The 22,966-nt window shown below is 39.2% G+C and overlaps 1 protein-coding gene across 17 annotated transcripts in view; it reads right to left on the reverse strand.

Annotated features, from left to right (window-relative positions):
• Window positions 1–22,966, reverse strand: part of TRIP12 (thyroid hormone receptor interactor 12) — a 145,997-nt gene that overhangs the window by 50,367 nt on the left and 72,664 nt on the right. For all 17 annotated transcript variants that reach the window (XM_059393660.1, XM_059393661.1, XM_059393672.1 and 14 more), the window contains 4 exons: window positions 18,623–18,728; window positions 15,702–15,838; window positions 10,246–10,329; window positions 9,106–9,201 (listed from right to left, as the gene is read on the reverse strand). In XM_059393660.1, coding sequence (XP_059249643.1) covers window positions 9,106–9,201; window positions 10,246–10,329; window positions 15,702–15,838; window positions 18,623–18,728 — 423 coding nt within the window. The remainder of the gene's footprint in view (window positions 1–9,105; window positions 9,202–10,245; window positions 10,330–15,701; window positions 15,839–18,622; window positions 18,729–22,966) is intronic.

Below are 22,966 nucleotides of genomic sequence, written 5' to 3' on the forward strand. Positions count from 1 at the left end.
ACCATAATGAAGAATCTACCCAAAAACATATTGCAAGAACATCAAGTTCAGACGGCTGCCATCTTTAAAAATTTTCAAACTAAACAGGAGTTCCACTTAGAGCAGGCCTATCATTTTTGCACTGAAATGAAAGGCAAAACAAATGAAGGGAAGATAAACTCTTGAAAACAGAAGAACCCTCAGTTGCTTCTAGATCTGCTTTCAAAGGATGAAACAGTTCATATATCCCACTAGCACAACCACCCAAAACAAGAAAAACTAACATATCCATTGGGTGTTTTATAAACATGGAAGCTGGCAATTCTAGGACACAGATCATGTTAGCATGGTCATAAGATACCACAGAACATTAAACCAACTGAAAATGACAATAAGAAGCAAAAGCCATAATTTATGTTCTGATCAATTTTGGTTTTAGAACCATGGGAGCAAAATAAAAACAAAAACAAAAACAAAACACCACAGGAGCCCCAAAGCATCTTTGTCTATGTCGCTTATATCTAACTTGTATTTATTTACAAATGTGTCTGGCATTAAGAGAGAAAAAACTTAAATACTCATTAATTCATTACATACTAATATAAACATAGTTTTGTGAAAACCGTATTTTCAAAAACAGACAATGTCAGTGATGAGCAGCGTTATAATTTTTTTGTTGTAAACTGTTTCAATGTCAAGCTTTATTAAATAAAACAGCAGTATGACCACCGCTGCAGCTACTCTTAATCTGTGGCAACATTATTCGAGATGAAGAATGTGTGAAACTCAGGTCCAGCTCTTTCACAAGGACTACTAAAAAGACATGTACTTGTTAAAGACAGTAAAATTAGTAACTCTGTTTAGCAAGGGCATCCTTACATAAAACTGAAATTATTTTCACTAGTAGCACTTGGCACTGAAGAATATAACAGCTACTGGCGCAACCTAGAACCACTGCTTTGATTCTCTCAAAAACGTACTAACAGTTTTACATACCATAGCTTTTGCAACATCAACAAAATTCAAACAGCAATGTAGAAAAGGAAAAACCTTACCAATTATTACTAGACTTTTGACCAATGGCTTTAATATTAGCTTTAATGTCTTTAGTATTAGGGTTTCAGGAACCCCAGGCAAGCTACAGACCACAGTCTGAGAAGCACTATCACAGATCAAGGTACGCAAACATTTTTTATAAAGAGCCATAGGTATTTTGGGCTTTGCAAGCCATAGGCTCTGTTGCTTTCAACTACTCAACCCTGGCCCAAAAGCAGAACAGACAATACATAAACAAGTAAGCGTGGCTGTATTCCAATAAAACTATTAATAAACACTTCAATTTGAATTTCATTTAATTTTCACATCTCACAAAATATTACTCTTAAATTGTTTTCAGCCATTTAATGTAAAATCACTTTTAGTTCACAGGCTCTATAAAACTGAGCAGGAGGCTGAATTTGGCCCTCAGGCAGGAGTGTGCCAATTGCTGAACTGAATGGGGGAGAGAACCCAGAGCACTTCAGGGAGTCACAGGAAGATGCTGCTTTTCTTTTTCTTTTTTTAAAGATTTTATTTATTTGACAGAGATCACAAGTAGGCACAGAGGCAGGCAGAGAGGAAGGGAAGCAGGCTCCCCGCCAAGCAGAGAGTCCGATGAGGGCACGATCCTAGAACCCTCGGATCATGACCTGAGCCGAAGGCAGAGGCTTTAACCCACTGGGGCACCCAGGAGCCCCAAGATGCTGTTTCTGACTGAACTGGTCCCAACGGGAGATCGGCCCAGTTCTGGAGCTGTGAAGAGGGCTGGGGTTGAATCAGAAGTTTTTTAAGACAGAACAAAACCTTGTTAAGTCTCATGGTGCTCAGAAGACAAAGGCCCTACAGAGGGAGGAGGCCTGCCTCAAACATACACAGCCACTGGGTTCTATCCCCAAGACATCTGTGACATTTTCAAACTGCATAATGAATTAAGTCTAAGTAGACAGAGACTTTCAAGGGTCTCAATCAAAACCCTAGGGGGATCACAAGGCACAAAGAGGGATGAGCCACAGGTGAAATGAGTCACACAAAACTCATTCTAAACAAGCTGATGCCTGACCAGACCAAAATAACCAGCTCCTAGCCCTTTGTTTCAATACAGAAAAGGGGGAAACAACTTTATAATGGAAAGTGTTATCTGGAGTGGCTTCAGTTCTTTTATACAAAATGACTAGCACATAAACAACTACTAGATGTATGAAGAAGCAGGAAAATCAAGCAGAGGGGCAGCTGGGTGGTCCAGTCAGTCAAATGCCTGGGGTGAAGCCCTGCGTGACCTGAGTGCCAAGTTCAAGAGTGGAGACTCTTAACCAACTGAGCCATCCAGGCACCCCCAAAAAGCAAATCTTAAAAGAAGTCAGAGGAAAAAAAAAAAAGACACTGCCTTGAAAGGGCACCAGTAAGACTTTTATAATTTTTTTTAAAACGATATTTTAAATTTATTTGACAGACAGAGATCACAATCAGGAAGAGAGGCCGGTAGAGAGAGAGGGAAAAGCAGGCCCCCTGTTGAGCAGAGAGCCTGATGTGGGGCTCAATCCCAGGACCGTGGGATCATGACCTGAGCCAAAGGCAGAGGCTTTAACCCACTGAGCCACCCAGGCGCCCCACCAGTAAGACGTTGAAACAGAAGACATCACAAAGTGCTAAAATGAGAATTTTATACCTGGGAAAAGTATCCTCAAAATTAAGGCAAATCAAGGGCTTCTCAAAAGCAAAGACAAATCATTACTAGTACTCATTTACCACAGGAAAATAGAAGTTCTCTGAAGAGAAAGGAAACAACTCTGATTAGGAGAGAAACTGCAGGAAGGAATTAAGAACACTGAAAATGGGATGTGTACATGGACGAAGGAATACAGAATATGGATAATCTAAAACAACAACTAGGTCTTACTGTGTTTATAACACATGTGTAAGTAAAACAAATTAAAACAAGAGCATGGGAGAGCCTAGGTGGCTCAGTGGATTAAAGCCTCTGCCTTCGGCTCAGGTCATGGTCTCGGGGTCCTGGGATCGAGCCCCGCATCAGACTCTCTGCTCAGCAGGAAGCCTGCTTCCCTTCCTCTCTTTCTCTCTGCGTGCCTCTCTGCCTGTCATATAAATAAATAAAATCTTAAAAAAAAAAAAAGAAAAAGAAAAAGAAAAACCAAGAGCACAAAGAATGTCAGGAGGAATAAAGAGTGAAACTACTGTTCAGTTCTTAACACTAATTAGGATGTAATAAAGTATTAATATAAGGTAGGCTATAACAAACCAAGGACATGCATTAAAATCTCTACAGTAACCTCTAACAGACATCTACAGGGATACGGAACTAAAAAGTTAGAAGACAAAAACTGGCAAAAAGGGTGCCTCAGTGCATCAGTCAGTTAAGCACTTTCAGTTAAGCAAGTGCCTTGGACTCCCGTCCTGATCCCAGGGGATCAAGCCCCATATGTCAGGCGCCCTGCTTGATGGGGAACCTGCTTCTCCCTCAGCCACTCCCCCTGCTTATGCTGCCTCTCCCTCTTTCTGCCAAATAAGTAAGAAGAAGAAAAAAAAAAGGGCGCCTGGGTGGCTCAGTGGGTTAAGCCACTGCCTTCGGCTCAGGTCATGATCTCAGGGTCCTGGGATGGATGTCCGCATCGGGCTCTTTGCTCAGCAGGGAGCCTGCTTCCTTTCTCTCTCTGCCTGCCTCTCTGCCTACTTGTGATCTCTCTTTCTCTCTCTCTGTCAAATAAATAAATAAATAAATAAAATCTTTAAAAAAAAAAATAAAGACAATTTAAAAAAAAAAGACAAAAAAAAATGACACCATACTGTTCGTTACACATGATGGAAGAAATGCAAAATGGTATGGCTCCAATAAGGCTGATTTACAACAATCTACCCTAAACATAATGCAGGAAGAAATACGAAAGCAGTGTTTGACTGAAACACACTGAAGACTGGAAATACCTGAATGTCCGAGACATGATAAAAAAGCCATGCATCCCCACAGCAGAGCACTAAAGCAGCTCTACAAAAAGGAATCTAGTATCTCCTCTTTCCATGTGTAGCAGCTATAGGAAGGGGATCACCGAAATACTATTAAAGGCAACCTCAAGGGTATAAAGCTTACTCCTCCTATCTTAAAAAGGAAGTGTGTAGCAGATAATATGAATTTGTTTTTGTTTTAAGTAAATAACAGAAGGACAAGCCATAAAATTAACAAAGGCTATTTGTGTGGGAGGAGGAAACAGGGTAAAGGGAATAGCAAAAGAAGCTGACTTCCCTAAATAAACCTTATTTGTAGACCAGACTTTCTATACCATGTAAATATCCCATAAGGATAAAATTGAAAAAAAAATTTAAAAGCAACCTCTAGAAATTAAAAGAAAATCAAGCAAATGAACCAAATCAACTTGGAGACCTGAATGAAGAGAAGGATCATTTCAAGAGACTTTAAAATACCAAAACTTGACCACAGAATGAGTCCCCAAGAACAGCCAACAACGTAAACCTGAAAAATTAAAACTCAATAATATTACTTCTGGTGTTAAGCTGGAATTCTGTATTGTAGGAGAAAGCAAATAAGTGACCATGTTACTATCTTTGGGAACTGAAACTTCCGGCTTGGGAGAAAGAAGATACAAAATAAAGGTAGATAAAAACCTCCGAGCCCTAAATTTAAATTAACACTAAAAGTGGAAACTCATGATTTTATTTTATTTATTTATTTTTAAAGATTTTATCCATTCATTTGAGAGAGAGAGAGCACAAGTAGGTAGAGTGGCAGGCAGAGGGAGAGGGAGAAGCAGGCTCTGCTAAGCAGGGAGCCTGATATGGGACTCGATCCCAGAACCCTGGGATCATGACCTGAGCCAAAGGCAGCCGCTTAACCGACTGAGCCACCCAAGTGCCCATGATTTTATTTTAAAAGATAAAATACAGAGGCGCCTGTGTGTCTCAGTGGGTTAAGCCTCTGCCTTCGGCTCAGGTCATGATCTCAGGGTCCTAGGATGGAGCCCCGCATTGGGCTCTCTGCTCGGTGGGGAGCCTGCTTCCCCCCCCCCCCTCTCTGCCTGTAGACAGATAAATGGGGGGGAAAAAAAAAGAAAAGAAAAGAAAAGAAAAGGAAAGGAAAGGAAAGGAAAAAAAAAGATAAAATACAATTTTTCCTAGGTTTGTTTACTACACGTACCTAGTAACAATGATCACCCCAGGGCCACTTGGGTAGCTCAGTCGGTTATCTGTCCAGACTTCTGGTTTTAACTCAGGTCGTTATATCGAGATCTCAGAATTAAGCCCCACATCACTGCCTCATCAGAGCTGGCTTCGGATTCTTTCTCCCTTACCCTCTCCTGGCTGTGCACTGGTGCTCTCCCCTCCCCCTCAAATAAATAAAATCTTAAATAAATAAAAAAAAGAAGCCACCACAGTAGCAATGAGTAGACCTCTGCCCCAGACTATGAGCTCTAAATACTATCTCATATAAAAGAAACCAGGGTGTTCTCTGAGAAAATCCCTGATTTCAGGTATCTGAGGTGGAGGTTTTGAGCCTGATGTATCAGAAAGGAAGTCACAAAAAACTGCTAGGGATCATATCAGAAAGACTGAGAAGCCACCTCCCAAAAGATGCCATCATCCAATGACAGGACAATTTAATCATCAAAAAAATCAGTAAAATGTCTCCACTTGAAAGTGGTATTTAGAAACAACAACAATGGCACTTTGGAGGATGCAAAAACCAACTCTTTTCCAAACTGGTATGGAGAGAAATCTGTTTTCCTATACCGGCTATTCTTCTGTGTAACAAAATAGAAGGAAGATATTCTTAATATGTTTCTACTAAATTACCTCTTTTACTTCTATGCATAAATTCTGCTCATTAGATGTGAATTACTATCAGTTTATAATCCCTGTCACCTAGGCACTGAGTTTTGATGGCTTAAGAGACAATCAGACTTTATGTGCCTCCTAAGTATTAGAACATACTACCACTTTTGCTTAGTCTTTCCCCACCAAGGAAATAAAGAATAAAACTGGAATCCGAAAAAGCCTCTAGATCCAAACACCAGTTTATAAAGAAGCACACCTGTTCTATTTGAGAGAAGGAAACTTGATGCTCATTGGACTTACTGGACAATTACTGAAGAAATTACCACTTTATTTTTCAGGTATGATAATGGTCATTGGGGGGGAGGGGTGGTCCTATGTTTTTTGTTTTTTTTTTTTAAGATTTTATTTATTTATTTGTAAGAGAGAGAGAGTGAGAGCGAGCACAGGCAGACAGAGTGGAAGGCAGAGTCAGAGGGAGAAGCAGGCTCCCTGCGGAGCAAGGAGCCCGATGTGGAACTCGATCCCAGGACGCTGGGATCATGACCTGAGCCGAAGGCAGCTGCTTAACCAACTGAGCCACCCAGGCGTCCCTGGTCCTATGTTTTAATGAGCATTATCTTGAGCTACATTATTAAATGTGTCTAGATAATATTATATAATGCCCGGGATTCATTTCCTACAATGTGGGAGAAGGAATGTGGTAAGGGTAAAGACAAAGACTGGCCATGCAGTAGGCATTACTGAACTGGATGAGGGTGGGGGGCACTTTCTCTACTCTGGTTTTATTCTATGGCTCACATTAATTCCATGTGCAATGGTCAACCCTTAATATGAATTTGATATTGATGATTTTAATACTCTTTTTTTTGTTTAAGAAAGATTTTATTTATTTATTTGAGAGTGAGTGAGTAAGAGAGAGAGCATAAGCTGTGGGGAGAGACAGAGAGAGAGAAGCAGACTCCCAACTGAGCAGGGATACTGATGCAGGGCTCATTCCCAGGACCCTGGGATCATGACCTGAGCAGAAGGCAGATGCTTAGCTGACTCAGCCACTCAGGTACCCCTAATGTTAATACTCTTAAATAAAAGTTTTTTCAAGCTTTCTCCAAGAAATAAATGAAGTGGTAAAATATGTGAATCAAATTTCTCTCAAGGGACAGACACACACACACACACAAACTTAAGAAATGTATTAACGGATGACTCCAACAGATATTTTGATACTGATTTAAATAAGCAAAAACTGTAAATGGATTTATGAGAGGCCTAGTACATTTGCACTCTAAACAGGCAACTAGTAAAAGTAAGGATTCCTCTTAACCATGGTACTGTCTAAAATTTAAAAATTTTTGTCCTTATAGCCACAAATTCAATGACATGCAAATGAAATTACACATAGGACTGCCTTAAAAACAATCTTGGGGGGGGGGGGGGCGACCTGGGTGGTTCAGTGGGTTAAGCCACTGCCTTCAGCTCAGGTCATGATCTCAGGGTCCTGGGATCAAGCCCCGCATCGGGCTCTCTGCTTGGCAGGGAGCCTGTTTCCTCCTCCCTCTCTCTCTCTCTTTCTCTCTCTCTCTCTGCCTACTTGTGATCTCTCTCTGTCAAATAAATAAAATCTTAAAAAAAAAAAATCTTGGGAGTGGGGAGAATGACTGAGGATATTAACTGAAACAGTAATTGCTGAGGATTAATAATTACTGATTGGTTCGTGGAGGTTATTCTACTACTATTCTCTCAACTTTTGCATGAATCTTTTTCATAAAATGTATCATGCCATTGTCCTTTTCTTAATCCTTCAATGGTTCCTGAGTTCCATTATTGGTTAAACCCATACTTGCTGCGGGCCTGCCAGGCCCTACATGACCTAGTGATTATCTACCCTTCTCAGATTTCGTCTTCTACAACCCCTTTCCAAAGGCCCCTCTTGCTTTTCCTCCAACATGACAAGCTAATTCCCACCTCTGGTGGTGCACTTCCCCTTCCCTCAGACCTGTACAGGGTTGGTTTCCTCACTTCATTTAGGTGTCCACAAATTCACCCTGCCTCAGAACAGGTTACTCTAACCAGCCTAAGTATACCCCCCCCATCAGCCAACCTACATCCTCACTTTGTTTTCCTCCACTGCATTAGCACTAACTGAAATTTTTCTGCTGGAGAACAGTCTTTTTATTGCCAGGGTCACCCTCTAGCATGGAAGTTCCATGTGGTAAACAACTCTGGGTACTATCCTGTTCATGACTCAGGACAATCCCAGTACCTAATAAATGACACTAAGTAAGAATCCTTCTTTAAAGGTTCATGAGAACTTTGCAACAGGGTACGTTATCTGAGAGCTGAGTGTCATGGCAGCAAAAACTAAACCAAACCAAACCAAAAATACCAGCTGCTTCTTAAATTTCCTGTCAAATGCTAAGGCCAGAAACTTGAAAGGGACTTAAGCATAAATACGCATATGTGAGCATATGTCCACACATTAAAAAACAGGAACAACAACTTGGAATATTTGATGGAAAATTATATTAGCACATATCAGTGAGGTCAGAGTCAATAAACTTCAGTTAACACTTTAGAAGTGTTGAAATTAATCATGACTAAAGTCTAAAAAGAGCCAGCTGATTCTTTGGAAACTTTATCAATGAAGTTATTAAAAAAAAAAACTGCTTAAATGTAAATTCTGTTTAAGGAAGCTAAAGATAGTATTCTATACCAGAAAGAATTTAACCGGATTTGTAATTATGCAGAAGTTATTCCTGATACAAACTGCCACTTCAAGAGTCAGTGTTTTGTCTACCATATATGACAAGATCTCTGGATCATAATATGTTAATTTGATTAAATGAGTCTAGCGACTGGTAATTCTGCTGAGAAATCTTTTCTCTCTGGCTCACTCTAAATTGACTGTCTTACGGATTAAATTTTATTATGCCACACAAAAATCAAGATTCAAATCTATGCAAATCACGTAATCAGTTGCTATAATATAATCAATGTAATCATCTGAGATTCTTTACTATGCTAGAGTTAAACAAAGATTCAATCTTGCCATAACTCTGGATGATTTGCTAATGACTCAAATCTAGTAATCAAAAATAAAAGTACAGAAGAACCTAGAGTCTTCTTAAACGCAAGAATGAGCACAAACCCTATTTTTTAAACAGTTTTAAGTTCATGAGAACCTCCTTATATGAAAGCCTCCTTACAGCAATAAATAAACAGCAAAAACAGCACCCACCTAATTATTAAAGGTTTGGGGGGAGGGCAAATTTAAGAGTATTCACTTACTAGCTCCACTTCCAATTGTTCTATGGAAAAGTTGTGACATCCGGGGACCGAGAGGGCCAAAGAGATGAGGAGGAAGACCCCTGGCCTCTAACAAAGCTAAAGAAAAAAGAAAGGCATGAGGAATAGTTGAATTGTAAATGCAGTTGATATTACATAAAAATTTCAAGCAACTGATTCATCTCACACGTAATGTTACTCCCCCCCCCCTTTTTTTTAAAAGAGAAACTACATCAAACTTTTCAGGCCACTCTTAGATATGAATTAATATAAGTCACAACACCCAAGTGCTAGTTTGAAGGAATATTAAGGTTTTATGGAGATACTAAATATCAGTGCCAGAGGGGACTGTAAAAATGATCAAAGAAAAACCCAGAGTAAGTATTTACTTTTAAGAAATTATAGGTTAAGCACCCTTGTTGCTTTCCCGCTGATACTGGTCATGAGATCTTCCAAAAAACATATGGAAAAATTATTTTTTATCAGGTCCAAAAGGTGAGAAAAAAATGTGTTCACAAGACTTCTAGTTGAAAAGAGACTGCTGTAAGTTACTTTAGGAACTTAAAAGCAATGTGAAAGTGCTTTCTAAATAATGTTTCTCAGAAGCCTCACACTGGGGATCTATCATAGAAACCAACTGTGTGAACACAATAATAATACATCTCCACCACCACCCATTTGTAAAGAGCATACAAATAATATAAGGCTGCTTTTTTAAAAGCACACCATTAAAATACATGGTGTTTAGGTATACACTTACATTCATTTTAAAATAGGTGACCAAGAACACAAAAGAATACAGCAAAAGCACCCCACTGGGATGCTTTACCGTTAGCAGATACCAGAGGACAACATTTTAAGCTATCCCCTTTTCAAGACCTTCCTAAATCCTTACCAACTATACAAGCAACTGTAATGGAGAACATTTTAAAAACAAAAAACACATATATTATCAGATTTTGTCTAAACAGTAAAAATAGAGAGCCAGATCATCTTCCAAATCCAAATCATCACAAATAAGTTTAAGTACAGGCATTGCTAGATTATGTTTCAATGAGCTTATCTGAATTAATTTTAACAAAGAACAGAAGTCACAGGCAGCCTATGATAATGGTTCCTTGTAAGCTCATTAACTGTCTTTACCTTGTAATCGTCCCATCTCAGAATCATCGGATTCACTCTCCCCAGAGGTGGTCATGCCCACGGCCCCTGCAACAGAACTAGAGGCTTCAAAAGGGGGGGAGAAAACAAGGTGAGGGTTAGGAGAGGAGCAGTCAAACTCATTATGACTGGTTTACCTTAAAAAATAAATAAAGAGCAGAGTTTTACAGACCACCACCAACAAAGGCAGCAATTAAATGTGTCTCCCCGTTGCACACTCAGCTCTTAATGATTTCGCCCTGTAACTTCAATGAACGAAAGGATGGCTCAACTATCTTAAGAGTTCAACAAGCATAAAAATACAAGCTTTACATTCCTTCCATACATGGCTCTGACAGATTCCTCATGCCTCTGAAACTATTCCTCTTGTCCTGAAATCATGTACCAAAAGTCCATGAAGATCACACTGCCAAAACCACCATGAGGTTGAATAGATGGGGAATTAGTCACAATCAGAACAGAAAGCAAAACTGACATCGGGGGGCGACGTTCCAAGCAGACATGTGTCTTCTTCAGTTGGCCTGACTTTACTTCTCGGCTGCACTCTTGACAACAATCACTCAGACGTTTTCTCTAAGAGCACGCAGATGATACCCTTCTTATTTCCAGGGTAAAATATGGAAGATATACATCACGACCAATAGCAAAGCAGTTTAGGACAAAATAGAGGACAACTAGGATGTCAAAACCAATGCAGAAAAAAGAGTTCAGATTTAGAAGGATTCTACTACCCAAAAAGCTAAGTTGAGCAGTAAGTCAGCCTAAGCAAAGAGAGGCTGATTCTATTGTGAACCTGACCAGATGAAACGATATTCCTCTAAAACCAGCAGTTTTGCTGTTCCTCCTCTCAGTGTCCACTGAGTCTTTAAGCATTTATTCTATACAACTAACCTGTGTATGACAACATTATCCACAATACCCTAAGCCCTGACAGAAGATCAGCCCAGAACATTTTTTATTGTTAAAAGTACATGGATAATGGATGTGAATTTACAGAGCTTTTCTGAAGAGATGCTAATATATGAGCCACCAACTGTAAATTTTCTTAATAATTTTCTTCACATCTCATTAAGTATTTTCTACGATTTCACTGGGATTTTTAAAAAATTCGCATTAAAAACATATGGCTTAAACAGGAGTCAGTTAACTATGGTCTACAGGCCAAATTCAATCCAGCACATCATTTTGTCAATAACAAAATAACATTTCTTTAAAACACAGCCAAACTCATTGTTTTACACATTTTCTGTTGCTGCTTTCCTGCTACAACCACTGAGGTGGGTTGTTAGTTCCAACAGAGCCTGCAGGAAGCCTAAAACATCAACTATTTGGCCTTTTACAGGAAAGATTAGTTCCCTGGTTTATATTCACAGGTTAGCAAGAAATACTAATATTAAAGTGTATCAGAGTTTAACAAAATCCACACTTCTGGGGAAGAAAAAAGAGTAACCTGCACTCTGGAATGCTACTTACACGCTGCATTTACGAAATGCTTACCATCTGCAAGCTGTGTCTATTTCCTTATGACCATATAGGGAGGCTTCTCAGCTTTTTCACACTCGTGAGGTTAACTGAGGCCTTGCGACTTTCAGTGTACTTAGTTGCCCAAGGTTGACTGGCTACCCTCAGAGATCAGAGATCTGAGCCCCAGTGGTCTGACTTTTCATTAGTTGTACTCAAATACTGTACTCTAATGGCCCCTTAAATATATTCTTCAGTACTAATTTTTCATTCTAGTACAGCTGCTTCTTCACATTAAACAGAAATCTTAACAAATACTGTTATTAAGGTTCCGATTATGACTGAATTCGTTAAAGTAACTCTTAAACTTGCTTTTAAACTCTTCCAATTATGTGCAGAGAAAATACAAAGGCTTAACAAATCAAGTCACTGTTTTGTTTTGTTTTTAAGTACCCTCTGGCACCACATCTTTTTTAGGGAAACAAAGCAAGGCAAAACAAAATTTCACTTGGGAAGGTAATGCTGAGTTTTTTCAGTTTATGTATTAGAGGGTCACCATAAGGAGGGGCAAGGATATTCTGATTTTTCATGGAGGTGGAGAACTTGTTTTGACAGAAATCAGTCACTGAACCCCTAGAAAAAAATCTTTCACCATCCCACTGATGGCGAGCAGTAATCATCTGTCTACTATAGTTCCCTGTAGTATTACAGAATTAGATAAACCAAACTAGCCTCGCCCGTGAGTGGCAGTTTGTAAAGTGATGCAGGTAAGGAAGTGTTATCAGCCAACAGGAGTCAGTGATAAAATTCTTTAGTCAGCGCCTCAAAACTCCCTGGGCAGCTTGCACAAGACCTGTCCTGACACAAATATAAACCTAAGATTATCAAGCAGAGAAAATGTGATGCCAGATTTTTAAGAGGTGTCAATCTTTTATCATGTTGTTGTTTAAACCACTACCTCCCCCACCTAGTCTTTAGCATATCTTCAGGGTACCATGCAAGATAGTTTCTAATACACAGCTGAATTAAAACTATGGAAAAAATATTTAAATTAGAACATAAGAAATTTATCACAGAACCCCACATCTTTGTACCTTAACCAATGAGGCTCCTTACGGAGAAAGACAATAAAATATCAGAATGCTGATAAAATTCAAATTCACTGAACAGGAACCTTTTCCAGATCCCTAAAGGCAATCAGTAGCAGGACTTTTCAGGAGTATAACGAAAACATTTGAGCAAGGCCAAAATAATAACTGTTAGTAATGTAATTATGCCTTACATGGGCCCTGGTATCAGGTGATACAGACACATCTAATTTTTAGGGATTCCAAACAAAAGTAGTTAGGGAGATAAAAAACTGACAGAACTGGGGTTGCTTTCTTTTTTAAAACTCACCCTATTCGTTTCCTGTGAAATTAAGATTCTCAGCACAAAATTAGGTGTCAGAACATAGGCTATTTTTCCCTGCCATCTGACTGTTCTGCAGGTATAAGGAAGAATACTTGATTTCTCACTTTAGAGTCTCTAGTATTTATAAAACTTTACCAGCACTATGAAGAGGTACACAGTTCTGATTAAAGTCCAAAACTAGGCCCCCAACTCATGGGAAAATGTGATGAGCACTTTACTTTCAACTCCAAGAGCTAGCATCTCTCTTCTACGAAAAACGAGGGAAGTGGCTCCAAATATAAGTAGATTTCAAGGTGACCAAACAAGTACACCGTTATCAGCCAGTTTTCCTAAGTGTGAACAATACTGGCAAAGTCAGGGTGATGGGAGTAGGTCTGCCGAAGGTGGAGCAATGCTTAAACACTACATGTACGAAAAGCAGTAAGCTTATTTCAATGACTTCACTGGAATAGGTCAGGAAAATGGTATTTCCAAAAATAAATAACACTGGGGGAAAAAACAACCATAAAAACACTGAGAGATTAAATCAACCTCTTTCAATTAATAAAAACATTATTTCAAAATAAATGTTTCCAATAGAGTGTTACATCAACTCTTTAAGAGCTGTCTTTGAAAAGATGCTTGCCAAGAGATGCTCTAAGTTATTACCACCATCAGTTTATACTCCACACTAGAGGGTTTTATTTCTCTTTAAATTCCAATTGTACATATGGAAAAACAAAAGCACATCACACAGAAGAACTTCATGCCCAGTTAATAAGGAATCTGCTTCTTCCCGCAGCACTCCTTCAGTGGGCTGGCAGAGAGGATACCCATGGCACCTAGAAGGCATCCTGCTTCCAAAGCAAAACCAAGCAGTGCTGTGTGGCTCGTGTTATCTTTCCCCTGAACGTGGAAAATACTGAGATCACAGCACGACTTCCACTCTCAAAGACAAGGAACATAAGCATTTACGAGGCAGGCTTATGGACCTAATCCCCTGAAACTTTTATCCTCTTACGTAAATACACCACGGATCAAAACTTCACACAGTGCCCCTCATCCTGCCTGTCAGTGGTACCATCTGAGATTATCTCTGGGACTGTTTGGGATGCGGAAGGACAAAGCCATCAGAAAGGCGCCCCTCTTTTTCGAAAATCTGGATTTCAGAGTCCCACAGCCAGGGGCACTCCCACAACCTTAACCACTATGTGCCTCAGTTTTCCCTCATTGTTAAAGAGGAGGAGAACAGTAGTCACACCTCAGCATCTTGTTTTGAACATTAAATAAGAGTATATGTAAAGTGCTTAATACCGTGTCTGCAGCAGTGTATACTCTACAAACGCTAGCTCCAATAATCACTGTCATGGGTCCACTTTAACACACTCGGCAGCTCCATTTCTGTCCTCCACGTAGGAACTGCCCTACTTCCATAGGCAGACTTGAAATAAAACATTAAAACACTGAGAAGCATAGCCTGTGTGGCATCAAGAGCTTCGGTGATTTGTATGTGCAATTTGTATCCTCTCTGCAATGGGTTTCCCTCAAACTTAACCCTTCTGCTAAACTATTCTTTAAAAAAAAGTGCATGAAAAATGTCCCCTCTCACCAGAAGAGATGGTTCAAGTTCGCCATGCCACTTAACACACAAAACCAAGACAGACAGTGGTAAAACTGTTAAGCTGGACAGAACGCTGAGACAAGCAGCACAAAACATGAATAGTGGTGGGCAAACTAGAACCTTCCTGGCCAACTAGGGCATAGGCTCCACCACAGGCATGAAAGAAAACTAGCACACACGCCAATCTTAGGTGAGAACACCGTTAAAGTAAGAACATACCTACACCTAAGGCCATGTGTATCATTCTGAAAAAAGGGACTCATCACACCCAGGCTCATAGTGAAGTAATGACCTGTAACATCTTCCCATCTGTTCTTTATGTTGCAGAGAAATACTTAGGACAAGCTACATTTTAAAACCTGTTGGCGACAATTAACTTCTCGAGTATTAGCCTTCTTTTCTTCTTGGTGACAGATACATTTTTAAAGCTGAAATGAGTGGGGGAGAAGCCTTATTTTTGTTGTGCTAAAATATCAAGTAGAATAAAAGTAAGCCCATAAAAACATAAATGGCATTCTTAAAGTTCCTTTTGAGCAGAACACTTACTACTCTTTAGGGGTTACAACATTCTCCATTAAAATTTACACATGTATGAAGAAGCAATAAGCCATATCCTTACTTTCTTATTACGAACTTAAATTTTCATTGTGCAACTACTGTATATCAGCACTGATATAGAAGAACCTTCACAGAAAGTGACGTTATTTCCTAAAATCCCTCTGAACGTAGTTAGTACAAACTTGGACTTGGAAAAGAATTAAAAAAGAAAACCGAATGAATCCAACTCATCAAAAACCAAACCTATAAAGTAAAACAAAGGAGAACACGTTTATCTGATGGTAATATCAAGTATATCTCTGTCTCCTCTCTTGTCTTATAACGGGTATGCCTGCAAGGTAATTTCTCTCTCAACAAATCATTAAAATACATAAATGCATTTTAGGGCTAAGACATGCCAATCTACCTGCGGCTCCTTGGGGAGTTTCGTCTGTCCGTGCAGCTGAAGAATTCACGGTCTCCTGGCTGCTTTCAGGGTCCGCCATTTTCTCCTGTCGACGAGCTTCAGCTGCTCCTCTTTTGCCCAGGCCAGAGCCTCGCCGACTGCAACAGAAAGATGCCATCACAGGCAGCACTACCAGTGACCAGGAGTAATGTCCATGCAGCACAAAGCTCCAATGCATGGAGCACAAAGCCAGTTTCTTCTTTTTCCATAGAAATTGTTGCAAAAAATCATTATGGGTAACAACCAAGACTTTGTATATTTAAAATTCTTCCAAGTTACACTGCATTCACAATACATGCTTTTGTGGTGCTATGAGCTGTTGTCATCTTTACAAGGCAGAAATGATTTTTCAGCACTTCAATTAAATGGAAAAGTGACTCCTACTGAAAGAATTCAACTCACTTAAAACAGATCCCCACTTCCAGGCTAAATAGTGGATCAATATACAAGCGACGCTTGACAATGCAGGGGGAGGGGGGAAGAAGAGAAAAAGATGTGAGAAATTATCACTTAAATTCCAGATAACTTAAATAAACAAAAAAAGAACTACCCTAACAATGAACAAGAGGTCCGTCCTTTAGAATAAAAGATTAAAGATTTAACATTTATAAACACATACAGATTATACTGAGGGAAGAAACTGGTTTAGGACTGAGGCACAGTGTAATATGGAAAGAATAATGATCAGTTATTTCTCACAAAGCAAATTACATTTTACTGATGATGAGCTTTTCTATTTTAATAAAGAAATCAGTAAGCAAATCAGGTAAAAACAGAAGATTTCCCCAAATTATTGTAAGTTGGTATTGCTTAAATAGCAGGCCTCCAAATTAGGAAATGAAAAAACACACTACTAAGGAAATGTTTTAGACCAAAGTCAAACTGCAGTGGAACTAGACGCTGGCCAGAAAACAATGAGGAAGCAGCAGGCATAAGTGACACATAAATGAAGGCTCTGAATTACCAGAGAGTACTAGAAGAGTCTGTTCTTCCAAGTAGTAAAAAATCCTCCCTAAATAGGGATTTGTTTAGCCAATCTTTTCTTCTACGGAAACAGCTCACTCCAGACCCAATTTACCAAGCTACAAATTAGTGGGCTTCAAATTAATTCATCTACTTAACATTCAATTTGCATAACCCATGTGACACACACTGTGCTCCACAGTTTGATATCCTCAAGGAGTATTAGTCTAAAGAGAGATGAAGACACGGCTGCAGCAGGCTGGAAAAGCACTAAAGTTAAGAAAAATTGCCACTAATACAGAAAATTTTGAGATAAAGAGCATTTCTGGCAGGCGGCTAATAGCTGGTATAGAGAATAACCATGTAAACTGTAAGTAATTTCACGTATGCTAACACAGTGGTCATGAGGAGGAAGGCGGCAGGCAGCAGACAACCATGGGACACTAGATTACCTGACTTTGCATCAACTTAAAATTAATTTCAACCCCAGTGAATTTGGTTTATATCTCAGATTATCAACTCTGGGGAAGCCACATTCAAAAATCTAGTCCCAAATTTTTGGCTCTCAGGGTTCTCATAAAATTATTGCCAAGAACCCACAGAAGCAAACAGGTATACTAATCCAGATATTTTATTTTTCTTTTTTTAAGATTTTTTTAAAAATTTATTTATTTGACAGAGGTCACAAGTAGCAGAAAGGCAGGCAGAGAGAACGGAGGAAGCAGGCTCCCTGCTTGAGCAAGGAGCCCGATGCGGGGCTCGATCCCAGAACCCTGGGATCATGACCTGAGCCGAAGGCAGAGGCTTTAACCCACTGAGCCACCCAGGCGCCTCTACTAACTCCAGATATTTTAAACGGCATTTTAAACAATCCAAATATAACCAGAAAATAACTGAAAAAGTAGAGATTTAAGTGCCACGAGTCCTTTTCTTATGACCTGCAATTAGTTACTCTGTTTCCTTGTGCCACTACCGTATTTGTCACCAAGAGAGGTCATTGTGGCTCATCTTAGAGAAACAACAGAAGACTTAAAACCTTCCAGTTCACCTGAGTTAGAGTAGGGAAAAGGCAAACTGAAACCATTTGCCCTCATTACTGTTATCTGGGCACATTTAGAACAAACTACATATAAAAGAGGAGTAAGTCCAACCCAGCTGCCAATAACTAGCTGCACAAAGGCATTTGAGCAACTGACCATGCGTGAAAAGGTGAGGAAATTATTAAGAAAAAAAAATGTTGACTAAAGATTCTCAATCAGTTAATAAAAGAATGTGAAATAACACACTGTATCATATCAAAGGTAGTTGGTTTTCTGAAAATGAGATCCAAACCAGCAACTGGGAAAATGGGAACTGAAGACATGAAAGCAGACACATGACACCCACATTCCTCTGCGAGGGGTAGGTGTTGTAATACAAAATGAAAATGAAGTACATCTCTCCCCCTGATCCATTAAACTCAAGTGATGCCAACACTCTGAGAAACTAATTAGGCAATATTACAACCATTAAAACAGGCATCCCTTTTGGTCCATTAATCACACTATTGGGAAATTTAGCTACCTCTGAAAAATAACCCCAATCTGCATTAAGATGCTCATTAGAGATTTACTGGCCAACTGGAACTCTGAAAACAATGAAATGTCCAATAGCTGGCAGTAACTCTGTGAAAATAATATAGCAACAGAGGAAATGGTAGAGGGTAAGAGTGTTATAAAAAAACTGCATGATTAATACTTAGCAAAAACATGTACATCAACACTGGGGAAGAATTCAATTATATTGGTAAGTTTCTTTACTACTCAATTTTCAAGTGAAAATTTCAGTAATTTTTGAAAACTCAGAAAGGTAAGGATTCTAATGAAAGCTGAATAGAAGATAACAAACTGACTCGTAAACTGGAAAAACCAATGTGTTACCTGGCACTAGCACAGGAGCCCGTGGTCTTTTGGCGTGTGCTCCGCCTCAAACTGGGGAGCTCAGCAGGTGGGGATTCACTGCGCTTCTTGGTAGATTTTCTTAAACCTATACACGTGAAATGCAAAAGTGCATTTTTTAAAAAAGAAATTATCATAAAGTAAAAATTACACAGTTCTTCAGGTCAAAAATCCATTGCATCTTCCACGGGCTCTCTAGCACTCTGCTAGATTTCTGTCGCAGTGTGCCTTTACTTACCCAATCCACCCTGGCAAGGTTAATATGGAACTCGGCGTTCCCCGTCATGATAAACTTGGCAAACCCCACCTGGGTTCAACCTTGACTCCAACTATCCCACACTGTGAAGGACAGTCGTCCTCTTCTCATACATGCCCTTTAACCATTCCTATCATCTCTACTCCTCCACTAATAAAGCCAAGACTTTTTTTTAAATTTACTATATATTTCAGGATCTTACTAAATTTAACAAATGTTCCATTTTTCGTTTTCATTCATTAGCATATTAACATTGTCTTTAAGCTGTCTCTTTTATCTAGTTTATATAAAATTCATCAAGTAGGACCATGAAAGAACAAAATGCTTTCTTTTCTTCACACCACCCCATCAACAAGGAAAACATACTTGAGGTGAAGGTTAGGAGAACGTCCAATGTACAGATAACTGAATAATTAAGGGAAAAAGCCATAAAAGCACACCTTACATGTTATTCTGGAAGCTAAAACCAGTTTCTTCATAGGGTTAACACTCTAAAAAGGTACAGCAATTAAGTCTATTACTATTTCATAAACAATGCAGAGGCCATCAACCATCATTCACCCTACCACTCGCCCAAACAATGTTACTGTACATGATAATATACTGGGTGGTGTGTTCTAGCTACACAAAGACTTCCAACAGAGAAAGGTGTCCAAGTGAAAAAGCTTATTTCCAGAACTACAGCGTCACCTTAAAAAGTGAGCGTTTCCTTTTTCAGACACTAATTACACAGTAGTATCAATTCTCCGGGTCACTTGTTACCCCACACCCAGGAACTTTGTTTTTAAAGATTTTATTTCTTTGAGAGAGGACAAATGGGAGGGATGGGTTGCAGCAATGGGAAAGGGAGAAGCAGACAGACACCCGATACGATGCACAGGGAGCCCAAAGCGGGGCTTGATCTGAGGACCCTGAGATCACGACCTAAGCCAAAGGCAGACATTTAACCTACTGAGCCACCCAGATGCTCTCTTGTCCAGAGAACTTTTAACTTTTGACCATTTTACTGCTTCAAAGCAAAATAAAAGAAATTCCTTACTCTTGATTTTGTTAAAAACACCAGTAAAGGGCATGGGCAAGCAGTGGTAAAAAAAGATTCTAGACATCTTCATGATCCTTTAGACAATAAATTTTAAACTTAAGTTCATTCAACTTGGGATGATCTCTATATCCTATATACATAATGAAAGCTGCTAAGTGAAAAACACACTGTTAAGGACTCTTTAAATACCAAACAGAAGCTTACAGTTTATAGCTTCTTTATAAGACAAAAATCTGCAGACAGGCATTACCATTCAGAAATCTGAACCACACCTTCCAGCCTTCCCCCCACCCCCGCAAAGTAAATTTTGGGAAAGGTTTATCTAGACTCCTCAAAAGGCATAAAAGGAACAAAAATGAAACTTTAAGGGGGAGAGATATCGGCCTAAGGGTTTCTTAAATTTCAATTTTGCTTTTAGATTGATTTACTACGCAGTTTATCACCAGAATTACTTAATGTGATCCCAAATCAATGCCCAATACTCCACGTGATTTTATCTTTGTCTGGACACATATACATCCTGTCACCTGAAAGATAAACATGGCATGTAGACAGATTGATTACAGGACTAGCTTAATATGTTCAACCAATTGGCATCACTATTTTTTAGTATCTGAAGAATTCTGATTATTTTAAATTATGTTCCAGAAAACATTTAAAAAATTATACTTACCTATTTGAATTGTTCAACAAAGTTAGAATAGCTTTAAAAACAATTCATAGAAAAAACTGTGAGTGCATGTTGTATTAAAACACTCGACAATGTTCTCACCTATAAAGCACTTTAAAAACCCCTATATTGTTGTCACGAATATTAGTTTATGTGACACTCAGCTAAATGTCTTCACATATACCATGACACGGTATTGGACACTAGCAAAAATGTTTATACCTATTCAGTGACATTCAAAATAGAATAACTAAACATACTGTGGGCTCCTGCCATACTACTTATTAGGGGACAGTATACATTTTGACCAAACTTCTATCCTTTCACTACTCATATACTTTTTTATACTTCAGTATTTAACTTTCTTTACAACAATTTCATTCAAGGGGCGCCTGGGTGGCTCAGCTGGTTAAGCGAGTGCCTTTGGCTCGGATCATGATCCTTGAGTCCTGGGATCGAGTCCCATATCGGGCTCCCAGCTCCATGGGGAGTCTGCTTCTCCCTCTGACCTCCCCTTTCATGCTCTAATAAATAAATAAAATCTTTAAAAAATAAATAAATAAAACAATTTCATTCAAAGGTCATTTCCTTATGATAAAATATACTCACTTTAAATATATGAGGCTCAATATGGACTTGAACAAATATACTGACCCGTATAACCAACATCACCACAATCAAGTCAGGACCACAGCCATCACTTCGTGCCCCTCACAGTTGATCCCCTCACCCACACTTCCTGCCTCTGGAAATCACTCATCTGTCTGTCGTTCTTGCCTCTTCTAGAATTTCATATGAATGGGAGTCATACAGTGTTCTGGAGATTTCATGTTGCTGCAGAGATTCACAGTCCATTCCTTTCTAGCGTGGAGAAGTATTCCTTTGAATGGATGTGCCACAGTCTCTGTCTACTGTTGGTGTTAAAACTTAAGAGAAATATACTAAATAAATTACGGAAAAGTAGAGGGCACCTGGGTGACACAGTCAAGTAGGAGTCCAGCTCGTTGTTTCAGCTCAGGCAGTGATCTCAGGGTCTGGAGATCGAGCCCCACATTGGGCTCTGCACTCAATGCTAGAGACTCTCCTTCTCTCCCTCCACCCCACCCCACTGTACTCTCTCTCTGGAATAATTAAGTAAATCTTAAAAAATAAACAAAAAGCAGGACCGAGGAGAACCAAAACAACAAAGTAGATTAAAAATATTTTTAACTGCCATTATAATCACGCTGCAATGTAAAATGACTAGCAGAGTATCTATCTGACACGACTCCAATTAGCTTGATAAACAAGGAGACATAAGCCCAAATATTTTGTTTCCTGAAAGGCAATCCCATGATAAAGGAGCTTCTACATGTCATATTCTATAGTGGAAAACAGGTTTGCCTATTTGTAACACTACCTGAAGCAAGAATGGAAGATAAAACTAGCTCCCCTATCTGCTCCAAAAACTGGAACAGGGAAATACCAAACATGGTAATTACTAACTTATCAGTATTTCTAAGTCAAGTCAAACGTTGGAAGAACTCAATACATTCTTCCAAAGTCTAAAACATTTTTAGGAGATTACAAATGTCAAACTTTCTGGGAGCAAGCTCTGCCTAGAGAATGGGGCGAGGTTAACCTTCTTTTGGCCGTTCAGCTGCCGATGCCAAAACATACTGTATTCACGATTTTAGACTGGTTCTAGTTTTCAAAAGCATTTCCAGATGAAAAGTTATGATAATTCTTATTTTTCAGACATAAAACTATTAACTGACTTGTTTAAAGGTACATACCCCAGACAAACCACACAATTCTTCAGTTTATTTTAAAGCAGAACAGGGGCTACTACATTATCAATATACTTATGGCCAAAGTTTAAACTGGGCCTTACAAGTTTAATTAGAAAATGTTAAGTAAATCTTAAAAACACTGTAGTTTTGAGGAATCAGATGTATCTCCTCCCATTCTACTGGTCAAGTAAGGGTTATTTCAATGAAAGAGGAAACAATGTAAGTAGAAACCAACAACCTCACTGAAAATGAATTAAAATTCATGTGCACGAGAACGCAGGCACATATGCGCGTCCACGCACACACAGAGGCATTAATGTAGCAAAAACTGCATTTATCATTTGTTTTTATGAGGCCACTCTGAGAAGCATCCAGAATAGCACTGGTCAGATTAATATACTAATGTCCAATGTGTAATCAAGTCAGGTATAAATGTAGACATACTTTCACCAAAGCTCTTGACATTATTTTGGTATGAAAGAATATATGCTCTTGGGGCTCCTGCGTGGCTCAGTGGGTTAAAGCCTCTGCCTTCGGCTCAGGTCATGATCCCAGGGTCCTGGGATTGAGCCCAGCATTGGGCTCT

This window comes from Mustela nigripes, chromosome 3 (genome assembly GCF_022355385.1).
Source record: "Mustela nigripes isolate SB6536 chromosome 3, MUSNIG.SB6536, whole genome shotgun sequence".
Classification (NCBI taxonomy): domain Eukaryota; kingdom Metazoa; phylum Chordata; class Mammalia; order Carnivora; family Mustelidae; genus Mustela; species Mustela nigripes.